The following is a 20,338-nucleotide window of genomic DNA, read 5'->3' as shown; positions in this document are numbered from 1 at the left end:
ATTGGTTTTGACAAGATGAGAGCCACTTGTGTCATCAATTCACAGCTGAAGTCGATGTGGGTCGTGGTGTTCCTTTCGGTTCAATGTCTTGGAACTGAAATTGTTCCTATGCGGATTCTGAAAGGGATAGTCTGTTCATTTTTAGCTACACACACACACACACACACACACACAAGATTAAGGAAAATCAAATCAGGGTACTGTAAGTAAATTACCTCTTTAGATAAGTCTGTTTTGGTGTGAGAGTTGTCACCTCAGTGCATTTTGTAATGCTCTAAATGTTTCAATGTGTGTCTACAGGGACCACTGGATCACATGCATGACTGGCCAAGCTACAAACAACTGCAGCCCTTACTGTTCCCCAAAGACCTTCAATATCCTCACATACCTTTATGAAACAAAATATTTTCTACTTTAGCATTAAGAAGTGCTGGTTAAACCACTGTATAGGATCAATGGCAAACTAAAAGCAACCAGCATAAAATTCACACAGGAGGCAGAGCAGAGGTCCACAATAGAGCTTTATTTTGTCATTCATCAAAATAACAAACTTAGTATCTCTGCAAGCTACTGTAACAAACTCAATAATCAGAAATTAACAAAAAACCAAACAAACAGGTACACCTCTATTTACACCATGGTTTCTGATGTACGCTCAATCACCTGCACCTCGTCATTGGGGGCAAATGCCAAATAAGACATGAGGCAGCTTCTACATGGTGCTGTGCCAACAGTAGCAGACAACACATGGCCTATGTAGTCAGTAGGGGAGCTGGACAGTACAAGGCTAATCCAATGTTGAGTACCATTGTGTGCACTTCAAAATAGAAGCCTTTGATCCCACTCAGTGCTTTTATTTTAATGACAATACAGATTTGATTTGAGCTTATCTGAACATTAAGAGGCATTGGCTGATGCTCCTCAGTGCTTTTGGGAATTAACAGGGGACACTTTAAATTTAAAATGGTAAACATTTCATATGTATTCTAACAAGAAAAAAAAGATCCTATCAAAAACGGAGCATCCTGTCCTCAATACAAAATGGGAATTATTACAGGGTATACAAACTCAAGGATCCATTAAATCCATTATAACTGAGAAAACAAGACAATTTTCAAATCCGGGTAGATTGTAAATTTTATTGGAAAACAAAAATATACAACTTGGAATGGATTATTTGAGGCATGACCAGAGGTCATTAAAAAAAAAAGAAAAGAAAGAAAAGTAAAAGTAGTGAGTAAAACATTAAAAAGCATGGTAAGATTAGTCGTTTTCTGGTATATAGAACAGCAGATACAAAAAGAGTTTGTACGAGTACCTAGGAGATACACCCGTGTCATTTTTTTGCAGTAGTGCAATGCTGAGAGATTTCCATATATACTTTGTCCGTAGTCCATGCAGAGTTTAAACTCCTCTACATTGTTTCCATGCCAACAGTGTTGCCAAGTGACAACCAGCTGACAGGTTTCCAATGTCGCCATGCGCGGAGGGGCCCCGAGCACACAAGACGGGAAGACTCGAAGTTCTTCGGCTCCCAGGGGCCTCCACAGGCATCTGGTTGTATGACCATTCCGTCACTCCAAAACACCATGACAGCAAAAGAAAGGGACATGGGGACAAGAGCCTATGCAGTTTACATGCAGTTCCTTTGGACAGCAGAAGGGGCAGGGACGAAGGGGGGCTATTAAGATTTTACAGATAAATTACACAAAGAAAAAAAGGCAAATTATTTATATACGAAATCTGTACAAGGCCTTCACTTCGCCGTCATCATTTGTACGAACTCTGCAGTGAAGAGAGGGGGGAGGGAAAAAAAAAGATCTTGTGACTCAGTGTACGATGAATGACCCAAGCAACTTGAAACTTAAATTTTCAAAAAAAGTTAAATATAATGTCTACCAACCTTCATAGTTGACCTGTCCATCTCCATCAATGTCTGCTTCTCTGATCATTTCGTCCACTTCCTCATCAGTCAGCTTCTCCCCAAGGTTTGTCATCACATGGCGCAGCTCAGCAGCACTGATGTATCCATTGCCATCCTGAAAAAATTACAATCAGTCAGTAAACTGATTGCTGGACATGCATGCGTGTGCTTGTGGGAGTGCAGACAGCATTTACCTTGTCAAAGACACGGAATGCTTCTCTGATCTCCTCCTCGCTGTCTGTGTCCTTCATCTTCCTGGCCATCATGGTCAGAAACTCTGGGAAGTCTATCGTTCCATTTCCTGAAGACAAAACAGACATGGATGAGGGATTTCAAGCCAGCACATTAACAAAATGTGTGTGGTTAGCAGGTTTAAAAGCCAGATTGAGTTCTCACCATCAGCATCCACTTCATTGATCATGTCCTGCAGCTCCGCCTCTGTGGGGTTCTGGCCCAGAGAGCGCATGACTGTGCCCAGCTCTTTGGTGGTGATGGTGCCATCTCCATCCTTGTCAAAGAGCGAAAATGCCTCCTTGAATTCTGGTTGCAGGAAAAAAAGTGGGCGAGCTTCTTTAGTAAGGCAGAGATGTCACGCCTATAACTAGATATTCACAACAAAACTAGCAAGACCATATGCCTGTGGTTTTAAAAAAAACACCAGAGGGCTAAATAAGAAAAATCTAAGTCCATGTAAATGCTTTCAGCCCACCTTGCATTGCAAACTCATCCTATCCTTCAGTCTGCCAATCACATTGACCTAAACCCTGAATTAGCTCAAGACTTAAAAGGGCATTACATCACTCATGTTTCAGTTATAAACTAGCTACAGCACACTGGTGAGCCCTTCTGTTTTGAGTTCCAACTGCAGTCGTTTTTGGCTAAACAAGGACAACTACCACGAGACCAAGCAGCAGGGCAGTCAGCCTACATCAACAGCAAATGACAGCCTGCGTGGTTCGGTGGAGCTGTGAGGGATGTGGAACGATGACACACTCATCAAGTGTGATGAGGCCAATGGGCAATGTGTAGTGGCATAGAGCAGCTTGTTAGAGTCACAAAAACTACAACCTGCCCTACCATTTGCAGGGTCAGACACACAGGGCAACACCCTTTTTGTTATGAGGAAAGGCCTGCCGTCTGCATCCACTGCAGGAAATGTTTGTGGATATCCAACTCCTCCAGTACAGGCTATTGAAACCACACATCACTGCAGGCGCTTACAGCACTTCAAATTACTGTTGATTTCCCCAAGCAGCAGAACACACTAGTGCATGGTCACGTCTTTCTGTTTGCATCAACTGAAAAACATTAAAAGCAGCAAGGGTCCAATCAGTATACTGTAAAACCTGAGACCTAATCAAGTGAACAAAAGCTGAAGCTATTCTCAGGGAAACCACCACAGAAGTACACATTTTAGCCATGGACTGCATACGTTACAGCAAGTGTCCCTGGGAACACATTGGCAATAACGCCTTGAGACACTCCTTCATGATTTAGATTAACATCCAAGTCTCATCTTGAAATACCAGTATACTAAGCCCAAGTTAGTACTGCAATTGTTCTTTAAGCATTTCATCTGATGAGAACACACCCAGGTCAAAGGACACGTCATGTAAAAGGTGATTGCCAACACCTCAGCAGAACACACAGCCCTTCCAGATTACATCATTTATTACATGGCAACCATGAAAATGCAAAGTTTTCCATGAGGGAGTCCTTCTGCACTCCAGGGCCAGCCGGCAACAGCAGTTTCATTCATTCCTGTTTTATGACCTGTAGGCTGCCCTGAGGAATGCCTTAAAAGGCAAAAGTATAAATCCACTGCAAGAGATGCCAGGATCCATAACGCAGGTCACTTTGAAGGATAGGAGGAAAGAAGTAGATCAATGCAGCGATGTCTTACCAGCAATCTGCTCTTCTGTAAGTTGATCAGCCTGAAAAATAGAAAGATGAAGCAATTACTAGCACGCCAAAGACCAAACTGTCTGAAATTAGCGTTTTCATATTGGATCAACGTTAACAGACACCTGAATACTGAAATGGGGGAACTCAAGCCAGGGCCGCCCATTTATATAAAATGCTGCAAACACATTTTCCTACAGCTGCCAATTACTGTGGAGGTTATGATAACGATGACAGCCGCTGTGCTGTTACACTAAACAGACGTTTTCGTGCTGCTGTGATAATCTTTTTACTGAACTTGGGAGAAAGCACAATGCGGAAATAATCAGACTGAACGTGCCCATCAAACGTCAGATCTACCTCCATTTGAATTTTCGATGACGCCAACTTTGCTACAGACAATGAATGACTTACAATTTGGCGGTAAATGTTAGCTAGGACGGCTCTGAAGTTAGCTAGCTTCCGTGAAGTGCCGGCTCACACTTCACATTACTGACATTAGACCAACTCTAGCGTGGCACACTTATCTGTATGATACAGCAGTCGTTACTTTTACCTTCATCATTAACGTTACCTCTCAACCGGCGCCCAGCACTACGGGGTAAAATAATTTCACAACATGTTCGGCCATCATCACAGTTTAGCGAACCCCGACATTAGCTAGCTGAATGCAGCTGGGCTTGCAATAAGAGCAACATTATCCAGGAAGCCGGCGACGGTAAACTTTCTCAGGTGTAACGTTAACTAACGTTGCGCTGCTAGTCACACGAGTGATACTGCATTTTATTCAGACTAACGGGAGGTTTAGCTACCGCTAGCTTTGTCTAACAACTAGCATTACCTAGCAACTAGCGAGCTGTCACTTATTCGGCGAGCACTGCGGCTGTAAGAGCACACCGTCAACGTTGGCTGCAGCTTAGCCACACGAGTGACGTTACGTTTTATCGATATTAATTTCGCACATTTTGAAAGAAATGTGAACTGCGGAGCCACTGCCGACTGATTCTGAAAGAGAGCGATGTTAAAATCCTGTTTTCCTTACCATTTGGATGTAGATGTAGCGGCTGGTTCAAGAGAAAATCCGTAACAAACCAATGCCAACACGAAGCCTCGGCGGACTGACAATCTCTATGAACACACTGAGAAAGAGGCAACTGGACTCGCCTTTAACGGCTATCCCAAACTCCTCCTCTTTTTAATATCAATCCGCCAACTTCCCTTTTCCTCACTTACTGAATTAAACTAAAACGCCTTTGTGTGACTGATTAACTACGCATAAAAATCAAGAAACGTCTGTTTTACCCGTGTGTGTCTGTCGTGGAGATTTTAATATCGATATTATAAATTATATTGCGCATATCTGACGGTCTATATAACGGCGTATGAATACTTTCTGCTACTCTGTGACGGGGCACAAGACGTAGCTGAAAGAAATCGCGCTCTCTGATTGGTGTGTTTGTACCTGCAATGCGTCACTCCCATGGTCTGCGCTGCCGCTGCATCTTGTCTATAGACATCCCAGTCAGTGCCACAGGCAGAGCAGACAAGCTTGTTGCATAGTGTATATACATATGGGCATCATCTTTAGGGAGACCCAATAAGATAGTTTTGATAAGTAATTAGCTACCAGGAGCACAGTTTCTGACTTGTAACTGGAGTATCACTGACCCAGTTTTTGCTTACACGTGTTTCTGTATTTCCTGTTGCTGCAGCTTTTCCTTCATTTCTGATTCCATTACTTGGGTTGTCATTAGCATATTAATGCTCATGCTTCTCTAAAATTGCTGTCACAAGGTTACCACAGGCTGCCATAGAGTTCAGCGTGGCTCTTGAGTAAAGTTGCTCCTGTCTGCCGTGCAAGTCTTCATAACAGCAATTTTATGCATAATGAGATGCAGTGTCGGGGCTGAAGTGTTTGGGTGTAATAGTTTTGTAATAGGTATTAGTTTGTGCATGTGTGTGACTGTGTTTTGTGTGCGCGCTTAGATGTGTGACTGGGTCCGTGGCAGGCGTCGCTGTCAGATGACTGTGGATTCTCAGGTCTAATTGTGCTGCTGGTGTGGATGGGAGTATCTGATAGCCTGATTGCTTATGCCTGACTGCTCTCCTGTCTCCCAGTGGCCACCTGTCTCTGGCCTGATCCCATGGGAGATGCTGTGGAGGAGGGTGGACAGGGGACGTGCAAGGAGCAGGATTTGAAGAATCAGTCAGAGAATGTACTAGAATCTCCATGTCCCATAACAGCCCCCCCTTCCTCCCAATTCTGCTGCCTCTCTTATTATTAGACACGGATGTCACACCATAAGTAGAGAGCAGGGATTGTGCAAAGCCCAATATCTCACATGTAGATGTAAGAAATGAGGATCCAAAGTGGTTCCCACTTCCATCTGCACTGTTTGCAGAGGTGATGCTGCCTCTGCCATGTGATCTGCTGAGCAGCTTTAGAGTCAGCCAGGCTTTTTCCCAACCTACCTAATCTGGAACACATTGGATTCTTTTCATTTAAATCTGTTTTTCTGCGACAGGGTTTTTGTCACTGTGCAGATTATGTAATTCCAAAGGTGACGGCACAAAGGCCTGTCACAAGAACTAGATAAGCTGGAGCATGTGTGAATGACTGTATGCGGAGGTGTATGGATTTGCCTTTTACCTCTTTGAGAATACAAATATGTGCGCCACAAACTTAACCGACCGGTTTTCATACCGTTCAGGCAGTATTATGGAACATCCATGGTGAGTAGCTCCAATAAAGCTGCTATTTAGACAATGAGACAATGGTTTACGGTTGGGTCATAAATATTTCAAAATCAGAATAGCTCTCCACTTTGCCCTCCTGCCCAATTTATATAGCCGCACTTTATCCGAACTGCAGATTCAGCTGTTTGGGTGGTTGATGACATGCCCTTCAATGATCCTCACGTCTCTGAGGACCTGCTCCAGGTCAAAGGTGATTTTAGGTTGGAAGTTAATATGGATGGGGAATATTGGAACCCAGGAGACATGACTTAATGGTCTATAAAACCTGAAACCAATCTCCATGATGGAAGCCAAAGAGGGCCTAACTCATGGAGAACAATACAGTATGTGTTACAGTGTTGATTTTGCATTATGGATGTTGGGTGTTATGTTAACTCTGTTGTATTATTATAGACTAAGATTGACCCAAGCACATACGCACCATGCTCAAACCACTGCCAGTCCTATTACGTTTCACCTGCTCTTATCAGCTCTGTGAATATGTAACCACCTCACATAATGACTCCTTATCGGACACAGCCCAACCCGGAACATTTTTATAAAACGGCAGCTTTCATTTCTATACCACAGGGGGTCAAAGGTCACTTTAGTTCAGCAGAGGCAGGGCTGAAGGCGCCCCTCCGTCTTCATTAATGTCACCTCCCTATGGCCTGTAACATCACTCCTGCTGATAGCAGTTAGCATTGTTCCCTTTGCAGAAGAACCTACCATGTGGGTCAGTTCAATTTTTGGCAATGGGGTCGGGTTGGCACTCGGCACGTGAGATACAGAATGTGGAAGCACGGTGCGGCGGGGTGTTCTTGCACAATCACGCTCTGAAAAAAAAGCAGCTTTCATGTCAAATGCTAATAATCTGTGGCTTTGTGTCATGTGAGGACTTTGAGGGATGGTGACAAATAAGAGAAGATGTTTACCTGTGTAACAGAAAGACGCGGACGCCATTATTAATGAATGAGGCTTTGTAATGCACCTGCTGGTTCCATGCCAAGGGAGCGGATCACCTTTCATGGGAGAGAATGGCAGTTGTTTGTGCGTCATGGATGTCAAGCAACTATTGGTGAAAAGACCTTTACATTGTTTGAGCATGCATGTCCGTCTGCATCTGTTTGCTTTTGCGTGAGCATCCATATGTGTGTGTGTGTGTGTGTGTGTGTGTGTGTGAGTGAGATAATCCTATATGCCTCCGTGGAGATGCTTCTGTACACATGCGCTGATAGTAAATACACAGGGTAGTGCGCATGTATTTTTTATGACCTCCAGGCAATTTCGGCCACATCTGAGAAGAATTTCTGATGAGCTGAAATGTTTCCCAGCATACGCTGGCCAAAGGTTGTGGCCCAGACAATCGGCAAAGTTGACGGCCTACGGCAAACCACTCCTAGTAAGCATGAATGGTTTTACAGCCGTGCAATAAGGGCATTAGCCGTATAAGGTCCAACAACAGGCTAGCTGCACATGAGCCAATCCCATCGACATTCTGGCCTACCTGTTACTGAGAAATGACATGTTTCCCAAAATTACATCATGAGGCAGAAATGATTAATGGCCTCAAATCGGATAAGAGGATTTGGTCGGGCCTGCTATTCCCTGCCTATTTCAATCATGTTGTGATGAAATGGATATAGTGTTAAGCATGCACTTAGGTCTCTATCCCCCTAACGTGCTTCTGTTTGTTGGGCCTGGCCCTAGATCATCAAGCGTCTCCAAACCTGCACATGTCAGTTGTTTTATTTGAGGGGATCTGAGGGACAAAACCACTTACTGGCTGTCAAATAGAATCCCTGCTGTTGATCTTCACTCTCTCACTTCTCATTTCCCTCCTGTCCTCTCTCTCTCTCTCTTTCTCTCTCCCGTTCTCTGACTCTATCTAACTCTGTCACTCTCCCTGCCTCCCGCTTTCGCTCACTGGCTTGCCTCCAGGTTGTCTGCTGCAGTCAGTGTGGAGCTGGAGTTCAAACACTGCAGACTTCAGCAGCACATGAAACAGTGCTACTTGGAACCTTCCCGAAGTGTGGCACTACAAAGCTCGCTCGCCAAGGTGATTTCATCCTCGGCGGCTGCTGTTCACTGTTAGCTGTGTCTTTGTCTATAACAGGTGTCAGGGAACTCTTCTCGTTGTGGATTTTTTTTTATTCTTTCCAGAAATTTCCTCTACAAATCCTGTATGTAGTGCTGTGGCTCAATCTCAGTCTATTCTTTCAATCAATCCTGTAGAAAGTGAAACCAGTGGAATGGAGAGGCACTGCAGAGGTTATGCAGAGGTAGTTGTGTGTGCACGAGTACTTAAGTGCGCAACCACAATAAGGAAGTGACGGGGCAGAGTGTTTTAGCAGCGCCCCGTCCTTGACCCTGGCTGTAGCGTAGGCCAGGTCTGTCTCTGCAGTGGCAGGGACCTGCAGGGCTGCCTCACTCTGCGCCCCCCTTCAGATGATCTCATTCTGCAGGGGGCATCAAGCTCCACCGCATGCTGTGGCCACGTCCAGATGAAGGCTGCAGAGCAGGTGTCTAGTCATCTGTCATAGTGTGTGTGTGTGTGTGTGTGTGTGTGTGTGTGTGTGCATTTGGGGCTGTGAGAGTGCTGCGTTTCTGCTTAAACCTTCCTCATAAACAAATGGGATTGATCCGACTTGCATGGAAGACTCAGCTATGACACCTGGTGGCTGGAGGAGAAACTGCAGGGAGCAGTAAAACACTACAACTGTAATGACGTGGTAAAAGGAATGCTAATTACTCTGAGTACATTTAGTCAAGTACTTAAGTACAGTTTTAAAACACTTGTGCTTTACCTGTGTATGTCTGTTTTATGCTACTTTATACTTCTACTCCATCACATTTATCTATTGCAGGTGCAAAAAAGATGAGCAAAACATATGGTATACCCAACAGCTTGTTGGGTGAACTTATTTTAGGTGGTCCCAGGACAAAACAATGTGGTTTGACCTCCTTCATTGTATGCCCAAGACCCAGAAACTAATAGGGATGTAATGATACATCGATCCGGATCGATTCAGTGATCAATGATCCAATGGCATCGATGCAAAGTGAAAACATCGATTTGTATCGCTAAGATTGCCTTTATTTTGAAATTCCCATGGCACGTCTGTGTCACCGCTTCCATCCATCCGCAACGCCTTTCTAAACAGTGCTTTCTTTTTATTAAAAAGTACAGATTGTTTTCCATTTAAACGTCTGGAACATGATAAAATAATGTTTCCACTGAAGAATTCAGTAATAAAATTGTCAAATCATATTTTAGTCGCTTGTTCTGAGTTGATATAAATGTAACTAAAGAACCTTTAGCTAATAATACTAATATACATTTGCTTATGTGTAGGTCAAATTCAGAATGTATGACTTTTACTCATAATGTAGAGTATTTTTACACTGTGTGATTGTTACCTTTACTTGAGTAAGAGGGTGGTGTACTTCCTCCACCACGATTAGAATAATCTTTGTTTAATAACTCACTCACTCAATGTCAATGGAAAAAAAACATTACAATACTGTAGTAGATGTAGTGGTGTCCTTGATTTCAGAGTGTGCAAGGCCTTTCCCTTCTGCCCGCAGAATAACAGCTGAAAATGGTTCTTTGGGCACGATCACTGTTAAAGATAGAGTCTTTGCAAAGGACTATGAACTATCAGCAGCATCAGCTTGACATGTATGAGCTTGCAGGAGGTAAATGTGACATTCATTTTTTCCCTCCAATGGGAGTTGTGAGGTCAGGGTGAGGCGTAGAGAAAATCCCCAGAGTTGATAAAGACTTTGCTCAAGGACAGTTGATACTGTTGACCAATATAAAGCTAAACCATAAACCACAATCTCAATCGCCCACTGGTAAAGTGACGTATCACCAACATCAGAGTGGCTGTGTTCTTGAAATAACATCACCACAGCACAGTGTTGCCAAAGTGGCACTTTTAATGATTTACATTATATTTACACATCTTTTTTTTTTTTTTTTTGAGTTGCAGTGATAGTCCAGCTTTACAAAAGAAAGCTGCCGGTTGAAACACTGAATTACTCTGCTGTGCTAAATGAACTGGGACACAATCCAGCAATCAACAATAATTTAGAGCGTAACTCTAAAGTGAGACAAATGCTTTTAGGGAACAGTGATGCCTACTCAAAGTGTTCGCAAAATAATGACACCTAAATTGAATCAGTGATGTGTTGGTGATTATGAGTGATACTGATCTTTTGGAGATGGATGATATACAGTATATGACTAGACCCATATCAACCTTGATGTCAAATAAGACAGTGTACAGAGGGCAGCAGCCTGACGCCAGGTATTCTGGCAAATGCTAATGTTGCTATCAAAGAGGCTGTTGGCCTGGTATCAGCTGGAAGCCAAAGACCACTGCAGTGGTTTACTTTTCATCACCGTCTCCAGCCAAGAGCTGCTCGAGTTCTGCTGGCTCAGACTGGCTGTAAACTGTTGTCCAGGCGAAAAATCTTCAAGCTCAAACTCGGCAGGTCCATCGCTCAGCAGAGAGGACTGCAAATAATTGACTTTAAAAGTTAGTTGTTACGATATAAATAAGAGTCATTCATCTTGTCGTTATAAAACAAATACAGCAGCTTCAGAAGTGCTTGCTTGTTTGTAAGCCTGTGCATTTCTGTGTGCAAGTGTGTGCGCTCATTAGCACCTGTGTTAGTAATTCACACCTATGCTAGTATGCGTGTGTGGTTTTAGTATGTGCTATCTGTGGCGTTGCCTGGGTGTGATGTTGTCTATGATCCGTGGGCTGCAGTGGGTGATGTAGTGCAGGGCAGGGTCGTTGTAGTTGAAGGGTGGAGGGTTGTGCTGCTCCTGGATGTGGTCTGGCAAAAAGTGGGGGAGGCTGGAAGAAAACACATAAGCCAATCAGAATGTAGGAGCACACAAGGAGCAAACAGTATATATACGTTTAGTTTACTAGTTATGTAATCCCAGTTGTCTTTCTAGTTTGTGAAAGTATACTCTTAGTATGGTTTAGGTGAAAGAGCAGTAAACTTTGAGTACGCCGTTTTTTTAAAAATGATTTTTGGGGTGGCTTTGTATGCGGGGCGCACTCATTAAGAAGTGAGTTACCAGGACAACCCTACATCTAAGTTTTATTTTGTAAAGCAACTCTGAAATATGATTCAAGTGAACTTATAGGTATACTGTCAGTTAAGTAGTACATACTTCTTGTGCACTCAATAAAAACAAATATACTTTTTCTGTATACGTGTCAGTACAACCCAGGTATACCAAAGTATAATTTTGTCAAGTCTATTTCTGATAAGTACATAAAAAGTAAACTGAAAAGCAAACTGTTATTTTTAGTTTAAGAGATGTATACTAACAACATACTTGAAAAAACTTTTTGTAAGTGTAGCTTGCACCATGTGGATTGTTATGTGCAGTAACAGTGTTACCAAGTGCTGATATGCTGCATCTCTCAATGTCAGGAGTTATGTTTCTGCACATTTTGTACCTTTTGCACTGAATTCCTGGCTCTGATTAGTTTGTCTGTCTGTCTATAATTCTCTATACAGTAAACAATTATTTTCGGCACTTTATGGAAATGTTTGTATGGGCAGCGGTTGTTGTGGAGTGCTCAGTGACTCATGAATATTCATGTGGCTCTAGCCTAGATATCCTGAGTGTTGAAAGATGCTGAAATCTGGGGCTAAAGCTGATTAAAAGCACAACGCAAACATCCCCGACGCTCCTCTAGACTCACTGTTGTCTGATTTGCAGCTCAGATGATTTGGATTGTATATCATTATGGTTGTGCAAATATGTATTTCCTCTCTGATAATGAGATACAGATGGTGCAACCTGGTGTGCCATGTATCATCTCACTTGCCCACTGACTGTTCAAACCTCTTCAGACCCTTTGTTTGGTCACTGATTACAATTAATGTTGTGAATTGTTGTTTAGGCCAAATTGCAACCAAAGTCCTCAGATTTTATATATAATTCAGATTTTATAGTATTTTATAGATGGAGGGCTGCAAAACAATGTGAAAACATAACGTGAAGTTATAAAGGAGCGCTGGAAACATTAAATGAAACATCATATCCCATACATCTGGCCCGGGACTTTCAGTACTATTATATCATACCATATAATCCAAGTGTCTTTATCTGTCTGTCTAGTTGAAAGACAACAGAAAAATCTCTACCCAGGCTTTTCTCTCATTCACTCTAATCTAACAACATAATCCCACAATGCTGGCGCTGACCCGGGCCATTATATCCATAGGGTCTAGTTGACGAATAGCAGAGAAAGCAGGCCAGTCATCAGGGGGATTATGTGTCTCTATTGCCCACTAACACCTGGCCCAGATGCCATACATCTGCACACACATGCTAGAGCCAAGGACACATTATTATTATTATTATGATGCGCAGATACACTGCTATGCACATTTACACACACATACACATCTGAATATGGGATGTATTTAAGCAGTTACAGCAGATTTCCAGTCAACATGGTGTATTCAGCTTTGTATTAAAACCCGACTGTGATCTGATTTTTTTTATGATGGCATTACTGTATGTGCCACTGAGACTAGTGAGGTCAAGTAATTCCAATCTCTTTATCATGACTGATGTTTCAATCTGTCTCCAGTCTTTATGCTAAGCTAAGCTAACTGGCTGCTGGCTGTTGCGTCATATGTATCATAATGAGAGAGTGGTATCAATCCTGTCATCTGACTTGTAGCGAGAAAGCAAAGTACCAGGTACAAAGTATATCTATTTATTATGTTCCGAGACATGGTTGTATAACCAGATGACAGCTGTAGTCCCTTTATGCTAGTTACAAAGCAGAACTTACATAAATGGATGAATAAACAGGAAGTCATAAAAATATAAATATTTTTTATGGTGGAGTGCTGACGATGACTTCAGGAGTCTCACAGTCTGAGGAAAGGAGCTGCTCTGTAGGTACGGCAGCGGATACTTCTGTATCACTGGTCAGACAGCAGCAGGTCGGACAGACTGTAGCTGAGATTGTTATCAATAATGTTCTGGCCAGTTTTATTCAACCTCTGCAGAACCTGCCTGTCCTGGTCCTATAGCATGTTTCCTGACAGTCAAACTACTCCCTGATGAACTTACACTGTATGATTTCTGAATGTGTTACCCTCATCATTAGACTGGTTTACTGTATAGTCCATCTGTAAATATTCTACAGTGTTACCCAAGTGCAGTTTCATAACTCGGACCAAAGCTGTTAGTAGGAAGTGTTTTTGTTTAATATAGTAAGAGAGTGGGCAGTCCGTCCTCCAACTGAGAAGTTAAATACAAGAAGACAGTGCTGCAGCAGCACTACAGAGGACAGGATTTAAAGCCTTCAAGTTCCTGTAAACGATTGTCTCTGGGCAGACCTACTTGACTACTGTACCTTGAAATACTGAGTGTATAACTCTCCCTCTCTCTCTCTCTCTCTCTCTCTCTCTCTCTCTCTCTCTCTCCCAGTGTGTGTGTGTGTGTGTGTGTGTGTGTGGCCTGGCAGTCCTCTGCAGCAGTACATTTTGTGGCGACCTGCAATGATCCCTGCCCAAATGAGCTGCTGACCCACCTAAACACATTTTTCTATTCATTAGCGTTTTAGTGGACCATAATGGTCTCGTCATTGTTTTGAAGGCCTGCAAAGCTACAAACATAATCTTATGCCGTATTACTCATTACGTGCCAGAAAACAGGTCTGATGTGAGATGCTTAATTGTTGTATGGATGAAAAATGAAGAGACGACATTGCTATTCTTAAACCCTTACCACTAGTGAGGCGAAAAAATGTCTCAAAAGAAAAAGTCATGTTGATACATTAATCAAAAGCTAGTCAATGGCCTTCTTGGAGTCTCCAAGTGGTCGCCTCCAAGGACTCGTTAGCCATAATTTTTTTCTAAGGTTATCTATGCTTATGTGGCCAGTAATTGAGAAACCTTGTGGGGATGATTGAAGAATGACCGACACAGGCAAGCAACGCAATAAAATGTAGCTTTGTGCAACAAATTTGAACTGCCACGATTAATCAACAATAAACAGAAGATTTGTATTTATGGCTTTCTACAATTTGGCACAAATTTGATTTGTTGGAACATAGATTATGGTTTCAAAGAGGAATAATGGATTCATCTTCTGGCTGAGGATTATCTATGGATGTATTGATTTTTTTCCCCCTTTGTTTTGTGTCAAAATAGGGTCACCTCCAGAATCATTGTATCTTTTAGTTGACCAGAGTTACAGACGTTTCAGAAACACCTTTCAAGCCTACATCGATGATTTGACACTCAAAATAAAAAGATATTCTATTAAATATATTAATTATCTGCACAAAACAGCAGATGAAGATCATCACCAGGTGCTTAGATTAAAACAACCTGTATAATCTCACTAAAATGCAAGAAATCTCTCTCTCAGATCTACTTCAGTGCAGTGTCAAATATGGTGAAATTCAATGCTGTAATCATCCAGATTTTTAAATTGTAAATATTAAATATGTTTCATATTATTGGGTGGCCATGATGAGTCTGTGAGTAGGTCAGGAGGTTTAACATTTGATCTGTAAACCCCTCACATTACCAAGCAAGCAAAATAGTATTGTTATAAACTTTCAAAAACAAACAGTAGTTAAAAAGTCATGCATGTTGTGTATAAAGTCAAACTTAATGTGCTCTTGGTGTTACTCACTCTCCAGTAACAGTATTCTTGCAGCAGCAGAAGCAGGCCAGCGCAGCCATGAGCAGCAACAGAAGCAGAGGGATGCCGATGCCCAGGACCAGGCGCAGGATGAGGCCTAGATCCATTTCATTCACCTGCTCTCTTTCTGCAGAGGGTGGAGTCAAACAAAGTCATGACAAACATTTTTAATAAAGGCTCTTATCACAGTCACGAAATGTTCTCTGCAGAGTGAGAAAGGACACCATAAATGTTAAAATGTCATTTGCAGGTTAGTGAATCACAAAAACTGCGCAATGATTTCCTATTAAATCACCTATATTGTCACCAATGCTGTTAAAGCTATGAAAGCCATTTCTGAGAGGCATTTTATGGGTCACACTCTCAGTTATAAAATAGATTTTGACGGTTTATTAGCTGAGAGTCATTGCTGTACCAGCAGGATGGAGGTAAAGTTTGCTCACCTAATACACAGGACTGGCTTTCGTCCACATCAGTCGTGCCATTGCAAACACACCTGTAGCCTCCGTAAGTGTTAATGCAGAGGGCAGGATGGACACACGACGCCTCCTTGGACTTACACTCATCCAGATCTGTAAGTGAAACAGTGCAATGTATGATATTAATTATAGTTATTATGTTGAAAAAAGTGAAAATCGCTTGAAGTTTTAAGGTACTGGTAGATTACCATCAACTTCTACAGATCTGATGTCATAGTGGCTGCTGACTCGGGCCAGGTAGTCTCTGATGTACCAGTGAGGTGTGTCACTGGACATGTTGATGCGATATTCAGCCACACCTGGACTGGAGCTCTGACCCAGGTCCTTCCTACTGGCGTTGTAGAATTTGTTCTGGAAACCCATCGACAGAATGCTCACCAGCTGAGGAAGAAGTAGGAATAGCATTACGCAGTATAAGCATTTGTTGCAATGATATTACTACTGCTACATGTCACTAATTAATATGTAATTAACCATCACTGGCATACACACACCTGCTTGAGTCCATCAGGTCTGTCCTTCATCCAGCCCGCTGAGACGTTGAATACGTTATACCCTGCAGACACAGAACAGCAGCAACATCTGTGTGATGACCTCTTATTACCATACATGGGCTCGTTTACCATGGTAACACCGGAGGAAGAGCGAAGCTGTGATAAAGTTAATAGAAGCCTTAGAAAGGAAGCATAAGGGAAGTCTTACCTGGAGGATTGGCAGAGTCACCTGCAGAGAAACACATCAATCAAAGCTCAATTAAATACTCACTGGACATGTTCACTCTGCTGCAGAGGACAAACTAGAGCCACAGGTTTGGCCGTTTTGAGAGATTAATGCACACGATTGGACGGATGATTAGACCTCTTTTCAGGTCAGGAGCTAAATTCAGATTTTGTGATTGAATGTAAGTTATTAATATTTATGCTGACATTTCAATATCATCTGCCATTCTTCAAATAAGATGCTCACTTAAAGTGGAAACAGATTACAGTTGAAGGTGCTCTCTGAGTCATGACGGTTACATTTTATGCGTGTCGACTTTAAGGTGTGCAAAAGCTGCACTCTATAATTCCTCTAAGATAATGAAATGCAAATATAATGCATATACAGTGTTTTTAACCCTCAAATGACTAATTCTACAAGCACAGACATCTTCATTTTCCCAGTGACGTAAAATCTTGAAGTGGTAACACGTGAATCTTTCCTATTGCGACCCTTCATCCCACTTGACCTGTATGAAGCAGGAAATATATAACACAGTTGTACCTGAAGGTCAACTTAAAGCCATGATTACAAACTACTCTCTTGAATATGCCTTATTATCTGTGGTCGGTTGTTGGTAAATACAAAGGAATCCCTGGATGTGAGTCATGAGAAAAACAAGGGAGGCATCAAGTAGCTTTTAACTTTTTTTTGCAGTACAGTTTAGCCCCTCAGAGCCTCTAGATGGTGATGTTTCTATCTTGTAGAGTCCCTTTCAGACCAGGTACATGTAATAATGGATTCTGTGTCATTTGGACTTCTGTAACTTGTCAGTGTAAGTGATAAAATAGTGATGAAAATTGTGTACATACCACATCCATCAGTGTCCTTGGTGTTCTGGTATCTACAGGAGCATTCGACGGAGCCGGGCTTGTTCTTACACTCAAACTTAGCATTGGGACAGGTTGAGAGCTCTGCACACTCATCTATATCTACAACACAGACAAAGACAGCTGTGTGGTGAAAACATTGTAAAGTAATGTGCTATCGTTCACACTGAGGTGTTGGGTGGTCAGTACCTGTACAGTTTTGTCCGTTTCCTGTAAAGCCAGGCTTGCATGTGCAGGTGTAGTTTTGTTTGATGCTGTGGCAGTCGGCATCTTTGTGGCAGGGAAATGGGAACGGAGGGCTGCACATGTCTGAGAGGGTATACAGAGAAATAGGAATGAGATAATTATAGCTTATGGGGTCTTTTTCTTTTCTTCAAACAGCGCAGTGATAATCCTGCATGCAAAAAGCATGTATGTGCTACAGACCATGCTCAAAGCACTTGTATCCCTGTTTTCCCGCAGACACAGTATTATCAGGACACTCTCCACAGGTGAACTGGCCGGGCTCGGACTGTGATTGGCACTCAACCCCTCGGAAACAGGGTTTGCCTCGACACACGTCTTCAGTGTTCCCGCAGAACTTTCCACTGAACCCTATTGGACACAGGCAGGCCACCACCTGGGAGGAAGAATAATGAACAGAAAGGGACGGACAGATTACAAAACTGTTATACACTCAGAAAAGATACCAGTTGTCTGTCCCACACTCTTTGAGTGGATCTGAATAATCCAAAAATACACTTCCCTGTCCTTCCCAGATCACATTCCCTTAACTTTAGAAGGAAACATCATTAAGTCAGGGGAATATGGACAGGGATATCCATAAGGAGTTGAGTGAGGACAAGTCCAGTGCTGAGATCATCTAAGTGAGATTTCAATGAACTGAATTTGGTCGGAAACACTTCTTTAAAAATACATGTTAAATAAAAGAACAGGCATAGATAGGTTTTACTCCAGTGAAACAAAACAGTAAGTAAGACTAAATTAAATCATATACAAGTTATAAAAAAATAGTATATGCACACACACAAAGGAAGGCAGAGCCCAAAATGTCCGTGGAGGCTTGTAAAAGAGCTTGTAAAAACACCTTATCATACAAAAATATATATGATCAGTGAGAGATCTAATGAAGAGATGCAAATATACTACAAGAAACTTTTAACTGGTTCTGAAACAGTCTCAATTTAATACTGATAAATACACTTCCCGTTGATGGTCCCATCAGATTGACGATTTCTGTAAAATTATAGTCATAGTTATAGTTATTTTAATGCCTCTCTCCGGCTCGGATTCCAACTTATCTTGGTTGAATCATTCATGAAATGAAACTTTTTTTTATGAGTGCTGAGCATGGCAAGTTTGCTTTACTTTTGTCCTGTTATATTGTATAACTTGAAGTAAATGGGTTGGACTGAGGTTTTGTGTATTGGTGGAGCAAGGAGTTGTGGAAAAGCAAAGGATGCATAAAGGTGCAATACGTAAGAATTTTATTTTAAACCATTAAAAAATTAATTGAAATTATCAACAGAATGTAAAGTCTTGATGTTATCTATTGTAGTTAGCATGCTAACTAGCTAGCTTCTTGCCACCTTGTTCCTTAAAGGTGAAAGTCAGATAACAAATAACACCAACACTCGCCCGGTGCTCTGAGCACCAAGTCCAGGCAGAGTCAGCTAATATGACTGCCAGCTGTGCAGTTAACTGTACTTACTAGCTAACAGCAGCTACAGTTAGCAGTTACAATGGTAATACTCTGCCTCCTATGCTTGGTGTATGAATTTGTACGTACGGTGCATGACCATTTCTTACATACTGCACCTTTAGAGGCTCTGAAGCACCCTCTGTTAGCATTCATAGAGTACTCATCATGTCTGCTGCTTAAAAAGCTTCACCAACGCAACAGAGCTTCTGTTTGCACGCCACCTGCTTATCCCTCTTCAGGCAATCACTGACTTCTGTGTGTCAGGCGATTACCAGCAGAGTAGAGTGAGGGAACTGTGCATTGGATGAGAGCGTCTAAACTTCAACAGTACCTGGAACTTTCCCTGTCGGTGGTTTTCAGAGATGCTGTCGTACTGGCAGGTTCCTCCGTTGAGGCAGTTGCAGACGTGCAGGATGGGGGTGAACAGAGAGCTGGTGAGCCTGTCACTGAGCTTGATGGTCAGTGTGACAGGCTGTGTGCTGAGGAGGGTCCATGTCAGGAGCCCGTCACCTGGAGCAGAACATCGTATAACAGTATTGAAGAGCCTGCACAATGCAAACTTATTCATACACAATCACATTTATATGAATAATAATGTCATGGGAACATCATGGGAAATGTGAGAGGCCATGCTGTGGTTTGATAAAAAGAACACATGACTAATATGCATTTATATAATATTTTGTGTAATAGTATTTGTAAAAATCCTTTCATACTATTCTGCCAGTCTTTTTTGCATTCATTGTGCCTGTGCATGTCTCTCTCTGTGTGACCCATCTACTGACTCAGCTCTACAATGTCCCATCTGCCCAAAGACTTAACCACTGCCTACAGCTCACCATCCCTCTGACAAATGTCAACCGCAATGTCATCTGTAACATCGATGGAGGAGGTGAGCTCCCTTTGGTATGAAGTTTTGAGGGGAAATGTGTGAGTGTGTTTGCGTCTCTCACCGCTGCCTATAGAGGCCCCTGGAGGCCTGGGAAAGAGCAGTGAGTAGGTGATGGAGTCTCCATTTGGGTCCTCAGCCACGATCTGAATGTTGATAGTCGAGTTGACCTTACAGCGGATCACAGAGGGCTCTGTCACTATCGGAGGCATGTTACCTGGCAGAACACAGTCAGACCTCATCAAATTAGCACGGGGTCAATGATGAAACACAAAAACCGTTCCAAAATAGTTTGGCCACCTCACCATAGACCCGAGCCAGATTTTGATATTGCTTCTTGGCGTCCAGTGTCTGCAGGCCCAGGTCAGTGCTGTTGGATGCGAGGGTGTCGTGGACGCACTGCATGCTGC

At 42.4% G+C, this 20,338-nt stretch overlaps 2 protein-coding genes across 2 annotated transcripts; both read right to left on the bottom strand.

Moving 5' to 3' along the window:
- Positions 1 to 503: 503 nt before the first annotated feature.
- calm2a (calmodulin 2a (phosphorylase kinase, delta)) lies at positions 504 to 4,980 on the bottom strand. Its single transcript, XM_084375518.1, has 6 exons — positions 4,869 to 4,980; positions 3,828 to 3,858; positions 2,321 to 2,464; positions 2,119 to 2,225; positions 1,904 to 2,039; positions 504 to 1,785 (listed from the first exon to the last, which is right to left on the bottom strand). The coding sequence occupies exons 1-6, from the start codon at positions 4,869 to 4,871 to the stop codon at positions 1,757 to 1,759; spliced, it is 450 nt and encodes a 149-aa protein (XP_084231644.1). The 5' UTR covers positions 4,872 to 4,980; the 3' UTR covers positions 504 to 1,756.
- Positions 4,981 to 10,563: 5,583 nt separating this feature from the next.
- Positions 10,564 to 20,338, bottom strand: LOC311270724 (uncharacterized protein). Its single transcript, XM_084375834.1, has 12 exons — positions 20,234 to 20,338; positions 19,993 to 20,145; positions 19,371 to 19,549; positions 17,764 to 17,956; positions 17,527 to 17,646; positions 17,320 to 17,439; positions 16,451 to 16,471; positions 16,243 to 16,304; positions 15,937 to 16,129; positions 15,713 to 15,841; positions 15,261 to 15,396; positions 10,564 to 11,430 (listed from the first exon to the last, which is right to left on the bottom strand). Exons 1-12 carry the CDS (start codon positions 20,331 to 20,333, stop codon positions 11,289 to 11,291), a joined length of 1,548 nt encoding a protein of 515 aa, XP_084231960.1. The 5' UTR covers positions 20,334 to 20,338; the 3' UTR covers positions 10,564 to 11,288.

Source organism: Pagrus pagrus, assembly GCF_965226575.1.
Source record: "Pagrus pagrus genome assembly, chromosome: 15".
Taxonomy (NCBI): domain Eukaryota; kingdom Metazoa; phylum Chordata; class Actinopteri; order Spariformes; family Sparidae; genus Pagrus; species Pagrus pagrus.
The sequence above is the reverse complement of the archived record's forward strand: the minus strand, read 5'-3'. Positions and strand labels throughout refer to the sequence as shown.